The following is a 24,133-nucleotide window of genomic DNA, read 5'->3' as shown; positions in this document are numbered from 1 at the left end:
GTGACGTCACATCGGGAAGCAATCCGCCATTTTCTCAAACACATTTCAAACACCGAGTCAAATCAGCTCTGTTATTTTCCGTTTTTTCGACTGTTTTCCGTACCTTGGAGACATCATGCCTCGTCGGTGTGTTGTCGGAGGGTGTAACAACACAAACAGGGACAGATTCAAGTTGCACCAGTGGCCCAAAGATGCAAAAGTTGCAAGAAATTGGACGTTTGTTCCGCACACTTTACCGACGAAAGCTATGCTACGACAGAGATGGCAAGAATGTGTGGATATCCTGCGACACTCAAAGTACGTGCATTTCCAACGATAAAGTCAAAGAAATCTGCCGCCAGACCCCCAGGAAAAGAGAGCGGATGAGGGTATGTCTACAGAATATATTAATTGATGAAAATTGGGCTGTCTGCACTCTCAAAGTGCATGTTGTTGCCAAATGTATTTCATATGCTGTAAACCTAGTTCATAGTTGTTAGTTTCCTTTAATGCCAAACAAACACATACCAATCGTTGGTTAGAAGGCGATCGCCAAATTCGTCCTCGCTTTCTCCCGTGTCGCTGGCTGTCGTGTCGTTTTCGTCGGTTTCGCTTGCATACGGTTCAAACCGATATGGCTCAATAGCTCCAGTTTCTTCTTCAATTTCGTTTTTGCTACCTGCCTCCACACTACAACCATCCGTTTCAATACATGCGTAATCTGTTGAATCGCTTAAGCCGCTGAAATCCGAGTCTGAATCCGAGCTAATGTCGCTATAAACTTGCTGTTCTATCCGCCATGTTTGTTTGTATCGGCATAACTGTGTGACGTCACAGGAAAATGGACGGGTGTATATAACGATGGTTAAAATCAGGCACTTTGAAGCTTTTTTAAAGGATATTGCGTGATGGGTAAAATTTTGAAAAAAACTTCAAAAAATAAAATAAGCCACTGGGAACTGATTTTTAATGGTTTTAACCCTTCTGAAATTGTGATAATGTTCCCCTTTAAACAGTGAGTGGATGGTTACATGGACGACGGCTGGGCGGATGGATAAAATAGGCACTCTGGTTGAAGGTAAGATAATGGAGGAGTCCTGAATGAATCGGATGGATAGTCTACTTCAATTGATCTATCTCTGCAAAATGGCACATAGACATCTTTGACATAATTTATTTGCATTCTGTTGATAATATTGGTTAGAATCTGTGAAAGTTTACACTGTAAAAATGTACATATAGCACCATTCAAACATAAAATATGGATGTAAAGTCATGTGTTCAAGCCAGTATGTGTAAAAGGGGAATTTAAGATCCAACAAGGACCCAAAACATCATGCCCGAAGTATACCTAAAAGAATAATTCCAATTATACTTTCATGATAATAATAATAATAATATTCAAATGTTTGATTCATTCTTTCAAATGTTACCCTCATTATAAGTTCTTCAATATGATATTCAACGCAGGTGTTGCTCTCTGGCTTAATGCAGCAAGTTAGAAACGTCTTTATTCACATGCAGCAGAAGCTTTTCAGATTACAGAGCGGAGACAGGACAACACATCTATGGTCAAAGCGCCTTTGCACTACCAAACAGATGGACCTCAAACTGTGCAAAACAAGGCATGAACGTCACTTTCGTTTGCAGCACTATTTGTACACTATCCCTTTAATGTACCAAAGCAAAGCTGATGTGTGTATTGCTCAATCTGGGTCACACCCTGCGACTTTAGTGTGTAAGGGATATTTACGGATAGCGAAATATTCATAAAAGGCGCAAGAGAGCCTCTTGACACAGAAAAGACTGGGGGTTCAGTCGGATCAATTAAAACTGCTGAGGAGAGGCTGCTCTGTATTGTGAACCCCAAGTACAAACAAAACATTAAATGAACAACATAAAGTTTGATTAGTAACTAAAATTTCTGTAAGTTGTGTTGTTGTGTGCAAAAAGGACTGTGTACACATTTCCAGATATTACCCATGGATCGCAGAATTTAAAGACGAGATGGCATCAACTTTCCCATATTAGAACACTCACCCCCATGAAAAGTGTATTTTTAAAATTAAACCTTACTGCATGTGGCTTTTCTTAGTATTCACTAGTAATCTTCACAACAAAGACATCAACATTGTGCAAGGGAAAATTACAGCTTTATCCTGTATATTTTTTTATGATCTTGGCAGGAACCAAACATTCTCCTAAATGAAGAATTGTTGGTTCTACACTGGCCACATTCTGTCTATTTTAATCACTTTATTCTCTTCAAACACAAATAATCAATTAAAAAAAACTAATATTTCCAAATAATTTTGCAGTTTATTAATTTTCCCCTAATACGCTGCATCTCCAGGCAAACCCTCTTCCTCTATTTCTTGTAGTTTCCAAACTGAATAGCATTCCGGTTGCTGGCACAGCGGAATGTTGCAGGCTGCACCTCCCAGTAGTTGACAGGGTTGCCGAAGAGGCTGATGCCATTGTAGAAAGCCCTCTTTGTTCCTAATGCCTTAGGGCAGAAGTCATCCATCTTCACTTTGCCAATGTTGTTGGAATGGAGGTACACAACCTTGCAAAACAAACAACCAAACATTAATGGCACATTATTATTATTGTCCTGCTAAAATGGACGAGTGTGGTTGTACTGTGGACACACCTGTAAGTATTTCATGTCTGGGAGGCCCTTGGGAACATTGGAGAGACGGTTGTTGTCCAGGTGCAGTTCTCTAAGCCTTGACACATAGGCAAGACTTCCGCTTTCGATGTTACGGATGTGGTTAAAACTAAGACCCAACCTGGAACAAAATGAGACAGGAGTATGAAATGACCAATTGCTTCACTGTTGAAGGGTCCTGTTAAAATGATAAGAGTTGTTTATATTTACATTGCGGAATACAATACATAAAATGCCACTAGCAGGTGGTTACCTGAACAGGTTCTTATAGCGTTTCAGGTCCTCCAGTTCCACTGCCTGGATCTCATTGTGGTCAAGATGAAGCTCATGAAGACTCTCCGGGAGATCTGAAAAACAAGCATCATCACTAAAAGACTACACAGCAATGGACTCTTAGAAGTTGATGCTGGGAGAACATAAGAAAGATAACTAAAGGAAGAACATCTCAGAAATATCAGTCAAGAATAATGAGCTTATTCCAGTTTAGATGTGTACGTTATAGATCGTCTGATTCAATATTAGGTGATTGGTATCGAATGGTACCTGATCTAAAAGCACAGACTATCACCTAAATGTTCAAATTAATGTTTATTTGCCGTAAACCGAGACATTTTCTAACACAGTTGCTAGAGCGCAAGTCAATTCGTCCAGCTTAGCGCCTTTGTCATGGCAGCTCTTACTTTACTAAATTCTAACATTTTTAACAAGAGTGGCGAAAGAGAGAATCCAGAGAGTATCCGTTGTTATTAGGAAGAGGGCAGGTAGTGGGTCCATTGTACATTTTCAATTGGATATGCTATTATTTAAGTTATAGTTATTTAAGTTATTGTCAACTATTCTTGCTATGTTATTGACATAAAGGCTACGTTGAGTTTAAATGACAATCCCTTTTCATTTGTATTACAGAAATACTTTAATGTAATCTTTTTTTTTTTCAATTTATTAAATTTTATTTTGAATTTAACAATCACATCGGCTATTAAAAGCTATGTGTTTTTGAAGTTCAAATTAAAAGCAGCAGCAGGAAAGCTTAACTTGGGTCATGTTAAATTTCTTACTTTATGGTAGCAGCATATTTGTTGCACATTTGAACATGATGTTATTTTACTGTCAACATTAATAAATGTATATGCATATACATCAGTTTAATAAACTATAACAAGGAAGTAGAAAATATTTGGTTGGTATCGGAGGGTTTTTTGTGCACATTTTTAATTGAGTAGTGTGAAATTTCACCTTCTATAAAAAAAAGGTGAAGACCTGACCGAAACATGCTCTATGGCCTGTGGGTTCAGAGCAGAGACTTGCAGATTTAGGAGCAAGACCATGTTGAATAATGTAAGCTCTAGATGTATCAAATTGCAGCAGGACACCGTGCGCATGTTAGAACATAGTAGTGTGCAAAAGCCTTAGGTCACTACTATTGTAGTTTTATTGTTTAAAATATATTTTTATAGCACATATCTTTAGCACATATGAACCCATACAGTACTAATTCTCAATGATACTAATATTGGGTACGTCATTTTTGTCTTGGTGTGTTCATAGATGTAAATTGTTTAATATTAAAATCTATTTTTATCAGTAAACTGATAATGATAACTGTGCTGTCCAGTTTTTACATCTTGTTTTCTTACGCCTCTGAGTCTCATTTGCATGCATTACATAGTAGACTTTGCATGCAGTTCCAATCCCAATACATTAGATAGCAGTAGTGTATAGAATGCAATGTGTTGTCATAGTCAGGAAGTAGTCTTTGCCTATAGTTGAATGTGCCAGTCTTGTCTTTTGTTGAGCCCTACAAAGTGTTTATACTTATAGTGTATTTCTTACACACCAGATGTTTGATTGTAATGTTTTGAAAGCCACCCTAAATTTGCAAATCATCATGCTAATTAGTAGCATGTTCTGTATATGCCATATTCAATGTAAATTAGCATTGAGCTTGCACATTTTAAAAAGTGCAGCCTTACTGTACTTCTAAGCGCTTTCTATCAGGCATGCTTGCTTTGTTGGCATGGAAAATTACACTATCTGCTGAAATTAATTAATTATTTAAATGTGATGGTCAGTTTGCATGGTAAACTCCAATATACCAGCAAGGATTCAGACCACGTATCTATCCATGCAACTTTATTCTTTTTACTTATTCCATGCAATTTAGAATCTTCAATGAACTAACATTTTTTTGACATGATGTCTTTGGACCCGAAGGAAACAGAATGCTCTGAAGTTTATTACATAACGCTTTTATGAGTTGTTACCTTTGGGCACTCCAGTCAGTCTGCTGTCTGATATGCGCAAATAGTTCAGTTTGAGTCCTTTGAAGGCACCTGGCTCAAAACCACTGTTCTGGATAGGGTTTGCTCCCATTTCTGCAAAAGAGAGGCAACATTTTTTCAAAATACTCTTTAATCATTAAAAATCCACTGGAATGACAAAGACAAGAATAGTTGTGTTCAGTATTTTTGACCTATGCAGTTCATGTTGACCAGTCCTGAGAAGGCACCAGCTGGCACCTTCCTGATGAGGTTCTCGTGGATCCTAATCTCCACCAAGGAGGCAGGCAGGTTCTTGGGGATAGTGGTCAGGAGATTCTTGGAGAAGTAGAGCTTCTGCATGCTCTTCAACGGGACAAAGGCCCTGGGGTGGACTCTGGAGATGTAGTTGTTCCTCAAAGACAAGCCCTATGAAAAATGAGGCATTATAATAAATGTATTTGTCTTCAAATAGCAACACAAGCAAGATGAATAAAATTCTACATGAAACATTGGAACCTCAAATTACAAACCCCTCATTGTACAAAGTTTTTGTTTTTAAAAAACACAAACCGAATAGAAATATGCTTTGTTGTAGAAACCTTTTCACTATTGTGTGCCTCCATAGCAGCCATTTTGTGCCTGCAGTACATCTATTGTGGGCAAACTTATCGATCTCCGTCAGCGGAGAAGTCAGCAGAGCGATGTCGCAGTTAGCTACTGTGATAATTATTAATTTTTAGGCATTTTACAACAATTTCCAACATCTGCAAGATCCATATGAGTCCAAAAAAAGCAATGTAAATAAGTGATGTGTATTTTGAAACATTTAGGAACTATCCACAACGTTGTCGACACTGCCTCCCAAGCCTCCCACTTTCTTCGGCGGAACACAAAGAAGATAAAAAAACATTGTTATGTGTATTTTATTTTTCTTTATTCGTAATTATTGTAGCAACCTGGCTGTTAAGGAGTTTTGTGATTTCAAACTGTGAGTGCACCACAGGGCTATAGTGACAATGTGTGTGCATGTGGCGGCTACATAGAAACAGGACCAGTTCAGCGGTTGTTTTTTGGCTTTGTTATTAAGTAGAAAGTTGATTCATCACCCCATTGTTACAGTTTGTTTGATATACAGTACTGTGTAGCGCTTTATATTGTGTTCAAAGTGTACAAACTTTTACTGAAATTTGGACTTTGTCGAGGCTGGAACCTATTGTTCATATGTATAGTGTTTCTTTTGGGTACATTTGCTACAAATTGTTCTATTTACAAACCCTGTTTAAGAAACAATACATTTCATAAATGGGGGTCCACTGTACTGAGATCATTACTTCAACGAGGTTTGTCTATATTGCATTTATGCCAAGCTAAATATTGATGCTCTGCAGAGAGAATGCTGTTAAGGAGCTTTTCTGCAAGCTTGTCTACTCCCATTTGGCCTGAGATTTCATTTTTCACACAATTAAATCTCTCATAGCGAGGTGTGGAGAGTGAGAAAAAAAAAGGAAAGGATGTAAGTCAGTAAGTCTTTTGGGAAGTGGAAGTTCTTAATGATATTTCACACCACCAGTGAAGCCAATCTAAGCTGACTGTATTATACAACCAGGAAAGCTGAAAGTGAATGCAAACATTCAGTGTGATTATCTTACGTATAAATTGGTGAGACCCTTGAAGTCATCCTCTCTAAGCTCGGTGATATGGTTGTTCTGAAGGTCCAGGAACCTAGTGTCAGGAGGAATTTTACTTGGCACCTCAGACAGACCTGGAGACCAATAAAAACACAGAAGGGAACCATACTTCATTAAACACTTCCATGGGTGACTTGTGAACCAACACCCTAAAAGCTGGTTTGTGTTCACTCTGCAGCCACTTTGGAAAATAAGGAGGGAACGTGTGTGTTAAAACCTCTCTCAGGCCTGAGAATTAAACCAATCACGGTGCCACACAATGTCAAATGAGCACTTTGGGCTTCCTAAGCTATTATTTTAATGAGAGGTGGACATAGACACAACCCTGGAGGTCAGTCGCAGACGTCACAGCAGCACATATGTCACAGTCATGGTTTGTCGCAGACTAAGACGTACACACTCATGCACACACACCAGATGGGGACACCAGATGTTTTCTGTCTGGTTTCCATTTGACCAGTCACAGAGGCGGCGATTTAAAGACTATCAGCGTGAAGCTCTCGCAAAATCAAAAGGAGATGGCATAAGCTCACAGTAAGCAGTGTGTTTATATGTGTCGGGGAGAGCTGGCACCAAGGAAAATCACCTTTTTGGGCTTCTTTAGAAAAATGAAGTGCAAAGAAATTGTGAAAATGTGCGGTTAACGATGTGAGTGACAGCCATGGCTTTGAAGGGGGCACTTAACACGGCAGGTACGAAATTCAAATTTTCAAATGAAGATATCCAAATTAACAGATTTCCTTTTGATTTACAAATATTTTTTTGTTTTTATTGATCGCCACAAGGTAAAATCTCTTTATGCTCTATGAATAAATGCTCTATATTTTCAAATGCTTACACACTCATCAAGACAAAGACTGCACACACCCGCTCAATGTTTTGTTTTGTGATGACTGCTTGCAAAAAAAATCATGCCTTATTAGTGAGGTGTGCATAGTCCATATCGAAGTCCCTCTTAAGTTCCCAAAACGTAATCAACAAATACACCTAATCCTCACAATTAAGTCATTTGAGTAAATCAACATGTTAGTTAGTCCTGATCATTAGCCACATCACAGAGCCAAGTGTAAGCATGTATCAAATGCGGTCAGTTGCTAAAACTGACCACAAAAATCAAATCCAGACCAGAGTGGACCTCATCTGGACCACGAGCATGATGCAAGCGGGTCATCTAAGCTGCAAAGTGCCAGCTGTCCAACGGGAATCCAGCGTGCCACCAACCACATCTACCGGTCCCAGCTGTCCAGCAGAGTTAAGTTTAGATACGGCTCTGGCTTTACTGAGCCACACCCTCTGTGTCACCACACGGGATCGAACTCAGTCCAGTTTCGGTTCAAATCCCATGCAGGCTTTATAGAAGCATGGCAAGATGCGTGGCAGCCTATCTCATACAGTAATGCATCTGCAGGGATCAACGTTAGTATCCTGAGCATTGTGCTGTATATTAAAACATTCCAGACTGGTTAAGACCTATATGGTCCTCTGGGAGCAAAGCATCCATGCCAGAGGAGCTTTGAGCATCCATAATACCACCTGGATGAACCTTAAATGCGGAATGTAGTATCAAAGCTGATAGACCTTATGAACAAAGTTGAAAAAATATATAAACTGATCAAATGAATCTTCAAGCACCCTAAAACCCCACACCGCAGATTTCACCCACAAAGCCACAAAGCTCAAAGGCGTTACCACAGACCGACAAAACTAGCACCCTCTGCAACCCCACAACCCCTTCATACAAATACTTAACATCATGCGGAGATGCACACTGAGAGGAGACAGACGACGCCACCGAATACACATCTGTTCCAAATAACCATCCAGGAAATTATATGCTTCCACATTTACCCTCTGCAGAAACACCAGGGTTCCACAGTAAATACAGAGGGTTCACAAAGTGATGAATAAACAAAACCATTATGTTGAAACACACTCAATGGAGAAAGTCAAAGATTTTCAAACCTGTAAATGTGGCAGATGCGGCAAATTTAGAACTTGGTTTTGAAAACTTTGATTTGAAAATAAATATATTAATTGATTCTTACTTTAACAATTGTAATCATAATGTTAACTTTCATATTAAAGGGGAACTGCACATTTTGGGATTGTTTTGCCTCTGCCATTCAAAATCCCTATGTGAGATAGGAACACATTTTCGTCTTTTTTGTGTAATCTAAATTATACAATAAGGCTCGTACTAGACAGCTAACAATGTAGCTAATCGGAGTCATCTTTTCCCTTTACAAAGCCCTCTAAAAAGCATCCTAAAACCACTAACAATACTCCATTTAAATTCCGTGACCTGCATACTGGCCAAGTATTAGAGACATTGTTATTATAAGAGCTAGGGCAGAGGAACAGCGCATATGATACGGTACCAATGCTTGTCACACACACACTAGGTGTGGCGAAATTATTCTCTGCATTTGACCCATCACCCTTGATCACCCCCTGAGAGGTGAGGGGAGCAGTTAGCAGCAGCGGTGGCCGCGCCCGGGAATCATTTTTGGTGATTCAACCCCCAATTCCAACCCTTGATGCTGAGTGCCAAGCAGGGAGGTAATGGTCCCATTTTTATAGTCTTTGGTATGACTCGGCCGGGGTTTGTACTCACAACTTACCGATCTCAGGGCGGACACTCTACTCGATCACGAGGTAACTGCATATGCAGCTAATGACATAATAAGATGCTGCTACTGCATCACCTGTGAGTTGGTGAAAGTTTGTGCCAGATTATAAATCATGCCTCTCGCTTGTATAGCAGAATGTTGTGGCCATAAACGGAGAAGTTGGTCATCTTTGAATGTTCAATTTAGACCTAAAGACATTAAGAAGAACATGACAAAACACTTGTTTTCTCTCATTTTTTTTTACCAGACAAGTGAGGATTATCTAACATGTGTCATCTAAACAGGGAACACAAGTCTTGTGCTGAAAGATACAACCATCCCATAAGTCATCATCCCAGTGAGAGCAGACGTTATAGAGTAAGTGATTGTTTTACTATGTTCATAGTTTAGCACTTAGCAATAGTGCTAAATGATACATAGTGTTTCGGTATAGTTGGATCTGCTTATCACTGGGCTTCTAAAACTTATAGCTCATCATCCATATAGTCAGACTCAATAATATAAGGTTATAGATCATAATTTATACCAAAGTAGCAATTGTTGTCTCTCATGAAGTCTGCCATGATTGGCACTAGTTGCTTTTGTTGAAGGCAATAGCGAACGTTGCGATGCGCTCTGTGAAATTAATGTGCTACCGTAATACTTAAAATTACCAAAATACGTAAATATTACATGTTATTATGAATGAGCCTGTAATTACATATATACTTACAGCATGTATTAAAAACGTTGATGGAGGGTGTTGGATTTTTTTAGGGCACTTTATAGGCAAATACGTAGATCAAATCCACTCTGCCTGCATTTTTACCACCCATTGCTAGTGTTTATTTAAAATTAGAATGCATAAAAAAGAAGGAAATGTGTGCTTGTCTCACATAAGGATTGTGAATGTTGTGCAAAATATGAAAAAAATGTAAGCCATTTTGAGATCGACATAAATCTAATATTTGACTGCTTCCCTTGGATTAAAAATGGAGCCTTTCTTACGTGAATTGTGTTAACTTTGTTTATCATAAAGTATAACTAAAGTTTGCATGGAAACAACACATGTGACATTCATATTGCTGGGAATTGTTTAAACATACCGTACTTTCCAGACTATAAGCGGCTACTTTCCCCCCCCACACACTTTCAACCCCTCGTTTCGTACAATGTTAATAATAATAATATTTATATGTCTCATTAATATTAATTAATTATTAATTAAATTAATATTACCGTATTATAGTAATTAATTCATGGATTTGTCCATGTTTAGATCTGACCAATGAAATTGCAGAATCGGTCACGGTGGACCAATGAAATTGTTCATATTTGATCAAGCGCACTCTCACAATCATTAAGTCAGCCATTTAGAACGTCATCCACTTACCTTCATGATAAAGAACACATGACAAATTGCACACGACGCAGCCCTAAAGCCGAAGATGATCGACCCCGCAATTGAAAAAGGAAAGAAAAACCTGGAAAGGCCGTACGGCCACGTGTGATTTCAGCAGGAGGAGGAGAAATCGCCGCACTCAATGACCTCTCTGGTGTGCTACTGAATGCCATGTTCCAGGCACTAACCTTTGCTAAGTATGTGAATGAACACAAGCGCCTGTGTACAGTATATATTTCATGCTTCAATGTGTACATACTAATAGATTTGTGCTGTCAATGTACGTATGTACAAAATAAAATGTGTCCAAAAACCAGGTGAGTGCGGCTTATACTGTATATAGGTGGGCTCTAGATTCCCAGTTTTTAAGGTTCTAATGGCCTTTAAGGTCCATCCAATCCAAGTCCTTAAAAGTTTAATTGTAGGCATTTGTACTTTATAATTGTTGAAGACGGGCAGCACAGTGCCTCACAATAAGAAGGTCCGGGGCTCAATCCCCGGGCTCAGGGTCTTTCTGTGTGGAGTACCTCCGGGTACTCCAGCTTCCTCCCACCTCCAAAGACATGCACCTGGGGATAGGTTGATTGGCAACACTAAATAGTCCCTGGTGTGTGCATGTGAGTGTGAATGTTGTCTGTCTATCTGTGTTGGCCCTGTGATGAGGTGGTGACTGTACCCTTCCTTCAGCCCGAATGCAGCAGGGATAGGCTCCAGCCACCCCCCGGAAACCCAATTGGGACAGGTGGTAGAAAATGGATGAGTTGTTGAAGATGCTCATCCAAAAGAGAACTGAAGAAATAATTAAGCATCTTGGTCAAGCAAGTCCTTAGATTCAACTTTTGAGAACTTCGGTAGTTTAACCACTTGTATATTTTCTGACCAAATTCTTGTGAGAAGGCATTGCCCTAAACATAAAAAAGCTTGTCTCCTCCTATTATTATGTCTATTATTTGTTCATGATTATGCTGTTTTTCTTCTCTGCTGCCCTCGAACTACATCCTTCACTCTTTGCTTCCTCTCAATACATCAACTTTCTCACTTTTCACCACAGCTTAGTTTTTTTCATGCGCAAATTCCTGTTCTTCCACCTTGTATCTGCACAAAAAGTCTGGAACAGAAAATCCTTTAAAGCGATGCCTCCCCTTATCAAAATATACTTGCAGTATCCCCAGGGATACATTTCTCTATTTGAAAAAAAGATGGCTTTGCTCTCTGGAATATGAAAGTCATGCAAAGCTCAGACTTTTAGTCAGTGTGTGACTCAATCATATTATCACAGATACATTTCCATGTTGCTCCTTTTCCTTTACACACACACACACACACACGGGCGCACACATCCACTCAAACACTTTCACCAACCGAGGTCAGAACACTGGACCACATGGAGTCGACAGTGGCAGCCGAAGGGGCACACGGGCATATCAGGCCGGGGCACCTCTCCGATGGCCGAGCCCTCTTCCTCATCCTTCATCATGGCCATCATATCAATACTGTCCAGACTGTCCAAGGCAAAATCCCAGAAGCCTTTCTGCTCGAAGGGCAGGGCAGTGGAGGGGGAGAGCAGCTGGGCTATGCATAGTAACAGCAAGAAGGAACAACAGGACTGCATTTTTGTTTGACACACCTGGAAAAACAAAGAAAGAGGAGCAGAATCAGATTATATTGCAAAGTGCAAATGGATAAAGTCAAACATAGGAATATAAAAGTTTCAATGATCACATGTTGCTGGTACTTTGGTCATTAAAGCTCTATGAACTTGCATATACAGTGAATGGTACCTAAACTCTACATACAGTAGCCTATAGTGAATTTATGTAAAAGCTGCTTTCTGCAAGTTGCTGCATAGGGCTAAAGTTGCTAAACCATTCTGAGGAAAATATTTGAAATTTTTCTTGCAGATTTCAATTCGATTCACGATTTTCTTCAAATCAAGCTTCAGTGCAATATTTATAATGCACAGTAACATTTGACCAAAGTTGGAAGAACAACTTTTTAAACATTTTCACCTCACCATTAACACATCTCCACATTGGTGAGCGTTTGTCATGAGCATTGTCAAAATACAAAACCCGAGACGAACCAGACTCGATGAGACTCACAGCGCCATCATTGCTTGCAACACTGCATTCTACTCTCACCTCTCAGCAGCTGTCTGGGCAACGCTAAGGCATACTTGCCAACCTTGAGACCTCCGATTTCAGGAGGTGGGGGGGTGAGGGGCGTGATCGGGGGTGGGGCGGGGGCTTGGTTAAGAGGGGAGGAGTATATTTACAGCTAGATTTCACCAACTCTAGTATTTCATATATATATATATATATATATATATATATATATATATATATATATATGTATGAAATACTTGACTTTCAGTGAATTCTAGCTATATATATATTTATTTATTTTATTATACATATAAATAAAAGAGTGAGGGAAGAGTGGATCGTGAGATCGACAGGCGGATCGGTGCGGCGTCTTCAGTAATGCGGACGCTGTATCGATCCGTTGTGGTGAAGAAGGAGCTGAGCCGGAAGGCAAAGCTCTCAATTTACCGGTCGATCTACGTTCCCATCCTCACCTATGGTCATGAGCTTTGGGTTATGACCGAAAGGACAAGATCACCGGTACAAGCGGCCGAAATGAGTTTCCTCCGCCGGGTGGCGGGGCTCTCCCTTAGAGATAGGGTGAGAAGCTCTGCCATCCGGGAGGAGCTCAAAGTAAAGCCGCTGCTCCTCCACATCGAGAGGAGCCAGATGAGGTGGTTCGGGCATCTGGTCAGGATGCCACCCGAACGCCTCCCTAGGGAGGTGTTTAGGCACGTCCGACCGGTAGGAGGCCGCGGGGAAGACCCAGGACACGTTGGGAAGACTATGTCTCCCGGCTGGCCTGAGAACGCCTCGGGGTCCCACAGGAATAGCTGGACGAAGTGGCTGGGAAGAGGGAAGTCTGGGCTTTCCTGCTTAGGCTGCTGCCCCCGCGACCCGACCTCGGATAAGCGGAAGAAGATGGATGGATGGATGGATAAATAAAAGAAATACTTGAATTTCAGTGTTCATTTATTTACACATATACACACACATAACACTCATCTACTCATTGTTGTACTTGAAAGTACAATGCAATACAATTCCGGGGCAATGGCACCTATCAAATACACAGTAATGAAAACACAGTTGTTCTACTAACTGTACTGTGTGTGAGAGAGTAGCGTATGTGTGTGTGTGGCCCTTTAATAGGTGACAGCATGTGAGGTGAGTGACGTCAGTGAGTGTGTGGGCGAGAGAAGAGAGGGAGCGGTAGCGTGAGTGCGGGGAGGGACTAGTTGGTTTTGTGTTGGATTGGCTGTGTGCAAGCAATCAATAAAGCAAGATTTGCAACTAATCGCTGGACTCATCATTCACCCTAAAGTCGTCCGCTGTGGAGACCCACTGCCGGGTAAGGTGAAGGGTGTTGCCCCGAGCATACATCGGCCCTGGAGAAGTGTCTCCCCTGCGCTCTTCGACTACGGTCTCGTTCTTCTGCTTCGTCTCCTTGTGTGCGCACACTGGACTCAGCCGGAGCTGGAGGCCACGCCCCCTCCAGCTCCGGCTGAATTCCGGGAGATTTTCGGGAGAAAATTTCTTCCGGGAGGTTTTCGGGAGAGGCGCTGAATTTTGGGAGTCTCCCGGAAAATCCGGGAGGGTTGGCAAGTATGCGCTAAGGTGAGATGAACTTGTCAAAATTAACTTCATCTTTGACATCGATAAAACAGCTTTGACCTAATCAATGTGGAATTCCAACGCTAACATGGAATGCTAAGATCACAGCTACAGATCGTATAACTGCGACTGTTGGCAAAGTTTTTGCAGAGCAACCCACAACCATGGTTTCAGTGCATAGAAGCCCATATCTAACTTTACTCATAAGGTCTCCTTATATTTTCATGTAAGCACTCAAGGCAACACTATTTTCTGTGTATAGTGCACGGTTGCTCTTTGCTGTCATACAGGTCCAGCTAAACTTTTTGTTTAAGTGTACAAAACATTCTCCTGTTGTTTTCGCTATACGCTCAAGCTAGTTACCGTAAGCTGTTAGCATGGCTTCTCTTGTTTCCTGTTCTCTTGGTTTGTGTGTTGCGTGGTTAGCTATTCGTCGTCCTTAAGTGACAATATTTGTAAAAAAAAAAAAAAGTAGTTTTAATGACAAAATGGAGGCGAGAATTAGGATTTTAGGACCACTTTGGCTGCGCAAGCTAGCTACCTCTTGTAGGATGCTTTGACAGTATGTTCGTGGAAGCCTGATGCTGCTCGTCGTTCAATAAGAGATCAAAATTTAATCGACTCAAAAAATGTCGTTGACTAACTTTAATGGTTAATGGCGACTAAGTTGACTCATCACGGCAGCACTAGCAGTGTAAGGAAAGTAACTACTGGCTGTCCGAAAAGTCGCCGGATGACGTCATCACGTCGTTTGCAGAATTGATTGCGAGTGACGATGTGGGAGGAAGGAATAACTCTTGGGAGAGATTAAAAGTTTGTATTATTGTTATTGATTCTTAGCTTGTTTTCTTGTAATTGAAATAAATGTTGTTCTGCGTTGTTAAAATGTTAGTGTATCAAATTTGATCAAAAGACTGGAGGGATATTCCTGATATTCACTGCACAGTGATATGTGCTTTTATGTCTCCAAAACATCCAAAAACAGTCTATCAGATGTGAACCAACAATGTTTTCCTTGTTTTCAATGGCCAAGGTCAATGATTGCGAGTACTTTGTGAGCTATGTATAGTTGTCAGTGAATAATGGATTTTGTAAAAATATGATACAGTCTGATGATCCTAAACTACACAGTCTAAAAATTTATACCACACCAAAAATCAGTTCAGGCAATTGAAGCCACTCAAACCACAAAAAGTAGCTGTTCGCTTCCTGCACACCCAGCTGAGGTCGGCTTTCTCTGTGGGCCTAGCCGTGGAAATTATTGCAATGGTGCAGCCTAACAAAGCTGCAATTCATTTACAGAGGAAACTCCCTAAGAGCAAGTGCAAGTGTGTGCATGTTCCTCTCACACAGATGCGTGTCAGCAAGGCTCCATGATGTCAAGGCTGCATGTGCATACACTGCTAATTGAATTCTCGCGACGTGTTATTCTGCCAGTGCTGACTAACCAACACTATAGTGTAGACACCATTTTCTACTCAGACTAATCCCTATAAAAAGAAAATAAGTGACTGGGCCAATTGATCCATACGACTGGAAATTTGGACCTTCACCATAGAGGCTAATGGCATGAAGCAAAATGCAGCCTCTTTCTGGAGCCCAGTGTGATCTAAAACCCTTCAGTCTTAAACATTGTCGTGTTAACTGCTTTTTTCAACCACAGCTGCATAATCCGACAGAGCTGGAACAGTTCTTCATGTTATGGTGCCAATGGTTTCTGGTTTTAAACATAATTAAGACAAAGAAAAATTGGTGACAAGTATCAGTGTGGAAAAGTGTGAGGATCTGGCAGCAGTTGATGTACAGTTCCACGCTCACTATTGTCAACGTGTATTTACTTGAATTCAAGATCTTGGTTTAGTTAATATTACCGTATTTTCTGGACTCTAAGCTGCTACTTCTTTCCAACGCTTTGAACCATGCAGTTTATAAAACGGTGAGGCTCATTCATAAATTGAATAGTTTGTATTCAACAAATAATGTTCATACTACATGGACAAAGACACTGGAAAGGTGTAATATTGTTTGTGCTATGTTGCGAACTTTTGGACGAGTTTGCTCACTGCAGGTGCTGCGGGTTGAAATGGTACTTCCTGCTTCGTGCCTTGAACCGGAAATATAACCGTCCATAGCATTTCTGTGCGAAAGGATTCCTCAATCGGTACACCAAGCAACGTTTGTAAGTTTTAGAGTATAACTAAAACAATTCATCCTTACTAAAATGTCCCATGTGTGATGTCTGTATGAGTGTTTTCATGCATATTTATAAGTGCTATTGTAATGTAATCAAGCTAGCATCGTTACATTAGCAAATATACTAACACCTTTACAAGTGTCTGTGTTAGTATTATTAACTTACAATATATCTGCTGCTTATAGTCCCGCACAGCTAATACATGTAAAACTATTTTTTCTTCTAAAATTTGGTGGGTGCGGCTTAATCCCTGGTGCGCTCTATAGCCTGGAAAATACAGTATATAAGAGATTAAGACGTTATATCAACATTATGCACTATTATGTTGAAAAAAAGTGCTTAAAAATTATTTGGAGACCTTGTCGGCTTACAAAATTAAGCTTTTCTGTCTCTTTCGTAATATATAATTTCAGGCCTGCCTGGATATATTTCCGGGGGATAGAATTATTGTTTGGAGTTGTTTGCGGCCCTCGTTTAAAGGCGCCATATGTAATCATTTCATGTCAAGTCATCATTAAATGGTTCGATATGTCAAAAGTCATTAATAAATCATGTTCTTTTCGAATACCTTTGAAATACTCATTTGAAAATTTGAAAATTTGATTTACAGCCCCAAAATGTTTTTATTGTTTTTATTTCGATGCCCCGTCCTCCATCGTTTGACCAATTAGAAAGTCCGTGAGTGTGTCACATCCAGGTTGTCAGTTATGCACCACCCTCTTCGTCGAGCTACTGCCACTGGTAAAGTTACTAAACATGTCAGACCTTAGTCAATCTAAAATGTATCGTTACGATTCTCAATTTATTCATGACATAGCCAGGAACAAAACAAGGATTTGTATCGGGGATGCCTTTGAAAGAAGGCAGAGAAGATTTTTTCATCTGACGCCAAACTTGCTAATTTTGTCTTTGATAGGTAAGTCAGGCATTTGCGTTTTCTTATTACATGTAATAAATGGAAATTGACATTTTGTATGTAAACTATATTGTCCAATACAGTCTGTGATCTTTTCTAACAAAGCTAGTTTGTTCGTGCAACGAATCCTTATAGTGTGATGCTTAGCATGCTAGCCCGGTCAATGACACATTGACATACAGGCTAACGGGGGAAATATATGCTCGTTAGCCTGTAAGTTGATGTGTATTCGAACTGACAGGTCAAAATATTATTTCGACAAATAAAGCCTATGTGGATATGGTAGTGTCAGTGCCTATTTCGTTCTGAATATGCTGATACGCTGAGGAAATAGGTTCCAACATTAGCACGGCGAATTGCGGTTTCTGGTACTGTATGTGCATCAAACACATATGGGGTCGCTTGGCACAATATAATGCATTTCATGTAATGATGTTCTACTTTGTGTATTAACATGGTAGTAGGCTATATGATTTATGCGTAACGTGGTTTTTGCGTAACGTGGGTTGGCTCAAAGAATCGCACTCTGCACTGAAAGATGGTGATGTGCGTACATGGAAGAGAATGCAGTGCGTTAGGTTAGATGCAACATGGAGTTATGCTGAACGGAATATGGCGGTAATTTTACTGTTGGCCTTGGCTTGCCATCAAAGTAGGTCCATGCGATATAAAACACATTATATATAATTATTTCGATGATGGTCCGTGCGGTCAAACTAGATATTTTAGCAGGGTAATGCCAACAATCTGTCCCGACTCCCGACGAAAATATTGCTGCGTAACTTTCCAAATACATTTGGCTAATCGACATCAGTAAAATGTGGCATATTTACTTAGTATACCATCTTGCAAGATGCATTATCAAGAGAAAACTACAGTGTAGGACTCGTCGATTGCCATTTGAAGTTCCTTGGAGTAGGATTCGGATTCGGCTGCGTATCTGGCAACCTCAGTCATGGAGAGTGGGAGGGGACTACAGAATTTTGACCGTGATTGCAGTACCATTTCTGGCCACATTACTACATCTGGCACCTTTAATGATTGTCACAAACTAATATAAAGACACAGTGTATAACTGTATAATACAATTTAGTATATGTTTTACTACTGTCTGCAGTAAATTGTTCTCGTTTTGGGGCAAAAATACTCCATTGTTCCTTTCTTCTACTTTAAATCAACAATACAAAAAAAGCTTTCATGACGTGGACCCAATCTGGCCCCTTCGTTTGTTCCCTGCAATATAAATAGAATCCAAATTATACCATTTTGAAACAAAAAAAAAACCCAGCGGGCTTGGCTTGGTCAGAAGAATGTAGCCAACAGGACAGAACCAGGGCGCATGCACAGTGGTGCACAATGACACACACAGAAAATCTGGAACGTTGCACCAACAGACACCTACAATTTCTGCAACATGTGCAGTGCAAAATTATGGAAGAAAGCTCAAATATATTGTTAATCTAAAAATGTGTGCACTTCTCTGAGGTTTTTAGGCGCTCAAACCGATGATTTGTCTGTTTTTGTTGGGCTTTGGCGCCAAATGAGGTGGATTGGAATAAAAGCAAGCAGGAGCAGACTACCGTCTCCCCAGAGTAACTGGTAACACAACAAGATGGTAAGACTATGAGACATCCCTGGGCCATGGTGGAGAGAAACGTATTTATTTGTTCTTTGAGCCTTCTAGTTAGGCCATGCAGCTTCTCATATGAGATGTAAACAAACCAATATTTTGTTGTTTGTTTGTTTACTGGCCATGTTTCAATACAGAAGTCAAATGCTTCGATTGAACTACTAGCAGCTGTACGTTTGAATGTGTGTAAAAAGTTAAGAGGAAATTGTATATTTTAAAGGAATTCCCATTGATGTAGAATCAGAAAGCATTGTACAGTACAAAATATTATAATTATGAATGTAAAAGAAATAGAAACATTAAACTACGAAACTGGACAAATTCCATAATGTTAATAAGCTGTGAACTGATGAGACGCCAATGAATTAAATATAAATTCTGAAAGGATTGGATGCAAGAAAAATAGGAATTGGCAGATAAGACATAGGAATAATATTCATATATTCAAACTTAATTCCATCCCAAATTAAACTAATAAATAACCCCCTGACCACACTTCAGTTTTTGGACATTGTTCGTACCAATAATGTTAAAGCATCGACATACTTTTGGATTCAACTGTCAATTCTCATACTGTTCGTCAAAACTCTTCACTGTTAGACAATTCTGCATCTTCACCAGCTTCTATTCCAGCTCAAAAGCATTTAGGGATTCATTGCCCAGACAGGTATAAAAGTTTATAGAGGAATGAATTCCAGTGGTTTAGTGATATTTAAAAGAGAATGAGATGATTGAAGGGTGTGAAAACCACGTCGTTAACACTGTATATTGGTGGTTTAAGGTTTGAGAGATTGGCTTCATATTTTCTATATGGACTATCCATCTTCCATCGAGCGGTCATACCTTCCATCCATCACTAATATCTGATCCAACTGTCAATACCGTAAGGCAGGTTTTGCCCTTTCCAAACTCAATATCTATTTAAGACTTCAATCTGTTTGTGTGACAAGAGTAATTACCCTGGCATGCTGTGAGTGAGTCAGAAGACTCACATAACTAATTAAGTCACATTGTTACACTTTGAATTTCTTGATTTGGATTCAAGTCTCATAAAAACAATTAAGAAATTTGAGTGGCGTGGTGATATTTGATGACTATGTTTCCACAATATTTGAAAATAGGTAGTCATTTAAAAAATGTTCCCGCTCTGTGGCTTTGTCACACTGCAAAACCGTCAGATGATACGGACTGGAAGCGGAGTTAAAATGGGGTCATGAGTTTAACAAAAGCTGCCACGTCATGTCTCTACCAGCGCGGTAGAACACCCCTGAAAAGTATGGAGGCCGGATGCATAATATTAGTTTAAAAAATTGGGTATTAAGGTAAGTTTTTATGTAAGTAAGTGCAAAGTTATTTAGATAAGTATTTAACGTTCCTAAATTGGCACTGCAGACAAGTTTTAGGGTTGATAGTGTTGATCCAGGTACGAAAGTAGTTAATTAGAGACATAGGAAATGTTAAGGTTGGTAGTTAAGTCTTTAGTCAGAGAAAATACGATCCAATTGCTGAATGAAGTATTTGGAGAGTTTGCATGTACTGAAGTTAGGTTTGTAGGAAAAAGACAGAGGCTGGTATTGGTGTTTCAAAAAAAAGTTAGGTAGGGTAATTAATGATAACATGTCTGTCTATCTGTGTTGGATGAGGTTGCAACTTGTCCAGGGTGTACCCCACCTTCCGCCCGATTGTAGCTGAGATAGGCTCCAGCGTCCCCCGCTACCCCGAAGGGAATAAGCGGTGGAAAATGGATGGATGGATGGATGGATCAACAAGATCAAACAAGAAGAGTGTAGTTAAGGAGAAGTATAAAATGTTGCCATGTCTAGGCTCTACTACTGATAAACGGACGAAAACCTTTCTGAGTTAGTTTTCTATTGTTGCGCCAAGAGAGAATCTAATTATATCCTGGGATTTAATTGTGTTTACAGAAAGTGTTCTGTAACAAGTCCATGTTATTGTGAATGGGAAGCCAATATAAAACACAATCCAATAAAAGCTAAACCAACACAAATGTAAAACTCTCAAGTATTCGCCTCAGGGCCAAGCACTAGCAAAAATACATTATGGAGGTGTTTTGTTTCGAAAAACCCTCCTTAAAAGAGGTTGGTTTATGTGCCTATTTTTTCAAGACATTTTTTTTGGTGTCCACGCAGGCAATTCCACACAAACTAAGCACATACACACAGGACAAACTACTGTATAGGCGGGTCCAGTAGAAGTCTCCGGGTGGAGTTAAGTGCCTCACGGCGGCTGTAATTTGGTGACTGCTGCCCCTAAAAAAGGAACTGCTTGGCAACTTCATGAGGCGGCCGAGCTTGGATGTGGTGGCAGGATGCAGAGACAAAGTCAAACTAGAGCAGAGAGCAGAGCTGCATGCAAAAGAGTCAAAAGAAGGGAAAGACTGCAGAGTTGTCAGATGTACTTTCTTCTCGTAAATAATGACCCATTCAAAATATCGAGTGGTACTTTGAGATGGCTGCTGAGACAAACAGGTGGATGGAGACGCACACGCCAACCCACAGGGTGGCTAATAAGCAGGCTAAGTAAAAGTGGCAGGAAACAGACACGCTTCATTTTCGGTGTCTGGCCAGGGACACCACACTGTTTGCTGTGTCTCTGCACAGTTAAGGTGACTCACTTTTGGACGTGAGGTCACAGTAACAGGAGCCATGGGGCCACCAGGGGAGGCAGCCCTATACCTTTAAAAGTGTTTGCATCAGAATAAAACCAAGGTTGCTGACGACAAAGTAATCATCTTGCTATGGTAACATTTGTATTACCTTCATCCTATGACGCATGAACAGAACAAACAGAGGCTGATTATGACCTGAGACAGACAGATGCATTTGTTGCTGCAGTCAATTACATATCAAGCCTGGTATAAGGAGAAGGGTCTGCTGATTTCAGGGTACAGAGCGCAAACAATAATTATGTCCTTTTTGGCAACAGATTGCGCCATCTAGTGTAAATGAGGACAGAAGGATGCAATCAGAGTACAGTCAAGTGTCTCAGATCATGCAAATACTAGTCCAATTTTTGAGGAAAGGTAAATTAGTAAAGAACTCGTCACATATATTACCATTACCATTACCATACGTGCACAGGTGAGAGAGTTTAAACTCTAATAACTCACTACAAAAACAGTTTAGAAATTGTATATTACAGTGAAACTTTATGTGCAGCTTTATATTGCTATGAAAAAATATTAGTTACAATTTGATGACTGAAATGAAAAACAGAATAATTCATTGTTCCCTACCTTTTGAGTAGAAATATAATATTAATTCCAAATTCCAAGATTGCTGCCTCCCTCTGTGCGTCAGATTATCCTGCAGATTATTGGTTTTCTATGTTCATCACATTCAGGGATTATTACAGTATTTCTCTGTGGTCCTCTGACATCCAGCCTCTGCTCCTCCACCACCGTGTGCCTCAGTGAGCCAAGTCAGGACTTCCAGCCCATAAAGTCAACAAGCCAGCCTCCTTTCTCCCCTTTTTTGGATGGAGGAGGAGGAGGAGAAGTAAGAGTATACTCTCTTCTGCCTTATAAAAAATTATATACATTCAAAAAACGCAACACTAATTAAATGTATTGCATCTGATGAACACCTTTGGAGCTCTGTGACTGTTTTGACAGGTTCATTGCTCTCTTCAAAATAAGAATAGCATTTTCAAATGTCAGTTAAAAGTTATCATTAGAAGTCTTACAGTATCTACATAATTTTAACTTGCTTATTATTTATTGCTCAATTCTAACTGACGGCCAGGCCTATCAAATCAATAATAAATGTTTACTTCTTGTTGGTTGTTGAAAAATTTGAAATGTCAGGTAAATTACAACCACAAAACTATTATAATTACATAAAAAATGGATGTGTCAAAATGTATTTTACTGACAGAAGTAGGGAAGTTATGTTTATACTGGTGTGTTTATCCTCAGTTTTTTTTTTTTTTTTTTACACATTAGCTTATAAACTGATCAGATACCTTTAAAATGAGAGAGTCAATCCACATACTAACATACAAGAATGTAATTTATAAATATATTTGTCAGATGTACGAAAATAAACTGATTTGATCCAGATTTCGCATCAATGGTAATAAGATCTTACTCTTTTGAATTTGATACGCAAAAATAAATCACATTTAAGATTACCAGACATATGCATGATTGATGAAATCAGATTATGATGCAATTTGTTGTGCTCATTGCTGACTTTAGCCATTTCGGATTTAGAAGATTATATAAAAATTATTAAAATGTAAACTTTATTCCGGCTATTGAGAGCCTCTGTTATACTGTAACTGTCCACTCATTGCTCTTCAGATGTGTTATCTTTCCCATCCTTAGCAGTAGACAGTTGTGTAACAGTACCGTAATCCATTGAGGGGACATTGGGGTCACATCAAGGCTCCATGAGGACCGTAGATCATTTAAAAAAAATATTTGTGCAAGAAAGTGCAGGTTGTAAGACACTATCCCACTGTTTTCTCTAAGATTTTGTTCTGGCAGGATGAACACTCTCACTCATTGGCTTTTTGCAGGTTGCCCGTGCCCTTCAGAACGAGGCAGTTTATTTGGCGAGCCGCATCATCTGAGAGCTTTTCCCACTTCTTTCAACGGCAGCCACACAAACATTTTCAGCTCACTACATGCCGTCCTTGAGCGCCATTGTTCGCGGCTTTTGAATGTCACATCATGTTATTTACTCTCGCCATCTATTTAGATAGTAACTTCCTGTCCTTTTAACAGTGGACTATCCGTTGTTGTCAATCAGCCTGATGTCCTGTGGGGCCTTGGCAGGGAGATAGAGTTTGGATTGAGGCCTTTGCAGATAACATTTTTTTTTTTTGGCTTCCTCTCACTCTCAGTTTGTAGATTCAAGCTTTTGCTGTGCTTCTTGTTTTTATCCCTCTCTCTCTTGCTGTGGCTTAGTTGATTATAGTGTTGGTTTGCTGCTCGAGGGCTTGGCATCCAAATTAAACTTTTTTTTCTCTCTCTCCTCTGGGCATCCACACATTAGTGCACAGTGCGTCCACTTGTTAGCTCTAAATTACTTCAGTGGCAACTATACAGGAAACTTTTCT

At 39.8% G+C, this 24,133-nt stretch overlaps 1 protein-coding gene across 1 annotated transcript; it reads right to left on the bottom strand.

Moving 5' to 3' along the window:
• Positions 1-1,452: 1,452 nt before the first annotated feature.
• bgnb (biglycan b) lies at positions 1,453-22,471 on the bottom strand. The gene is made up of 8 exons (XM_061980082.1): positions 22,305-22,471; positions 11,973-12,237; positions 6,561-6,673; positions 5,124-5,337; positions 4,915-5,025; positions 2,904-2,997; positions 2,633-2,771; positions 1,453-2,545 (listed from the first exon to the last, which is right to left on the bottom strand). The coding sequence occupies exons 2-8, from the start codon at positions 12,220-12,222 to the stop codon at positions 2,348-2,350; spliced, it is 1,119 nt and encodes a 372-aa protein (XP_061836066.1). The 5' UTR covers positions 12,223-12,237; positions 22,305-22,471; the 3' UTR covers positions 1,453-2,347.
• Positions 22,472-24,133: the final 1,662 nt, after the last annotated feature.

The sequence above is a fragment of the Nerophis lumbriciformis genome, linkage group LG01 (genome assembly GCF_033978685.3).
Source record: "Nerophis lumbriciformis linkage group LG01, RoL_Nlum_v2.1, whole genome shotgun sequence".
Lineage (NCBI taxonomy): Eukaryota > Metazoa > Chordata > Actinopteri > Syngnathiformes > Syngnathidae > Nerophis > Nerophis lumbriciformis.
Note: the sequence above shows the minus strand (reverse complement) of the source record. Positions and strands in the feature narration are given on the sequence as shown.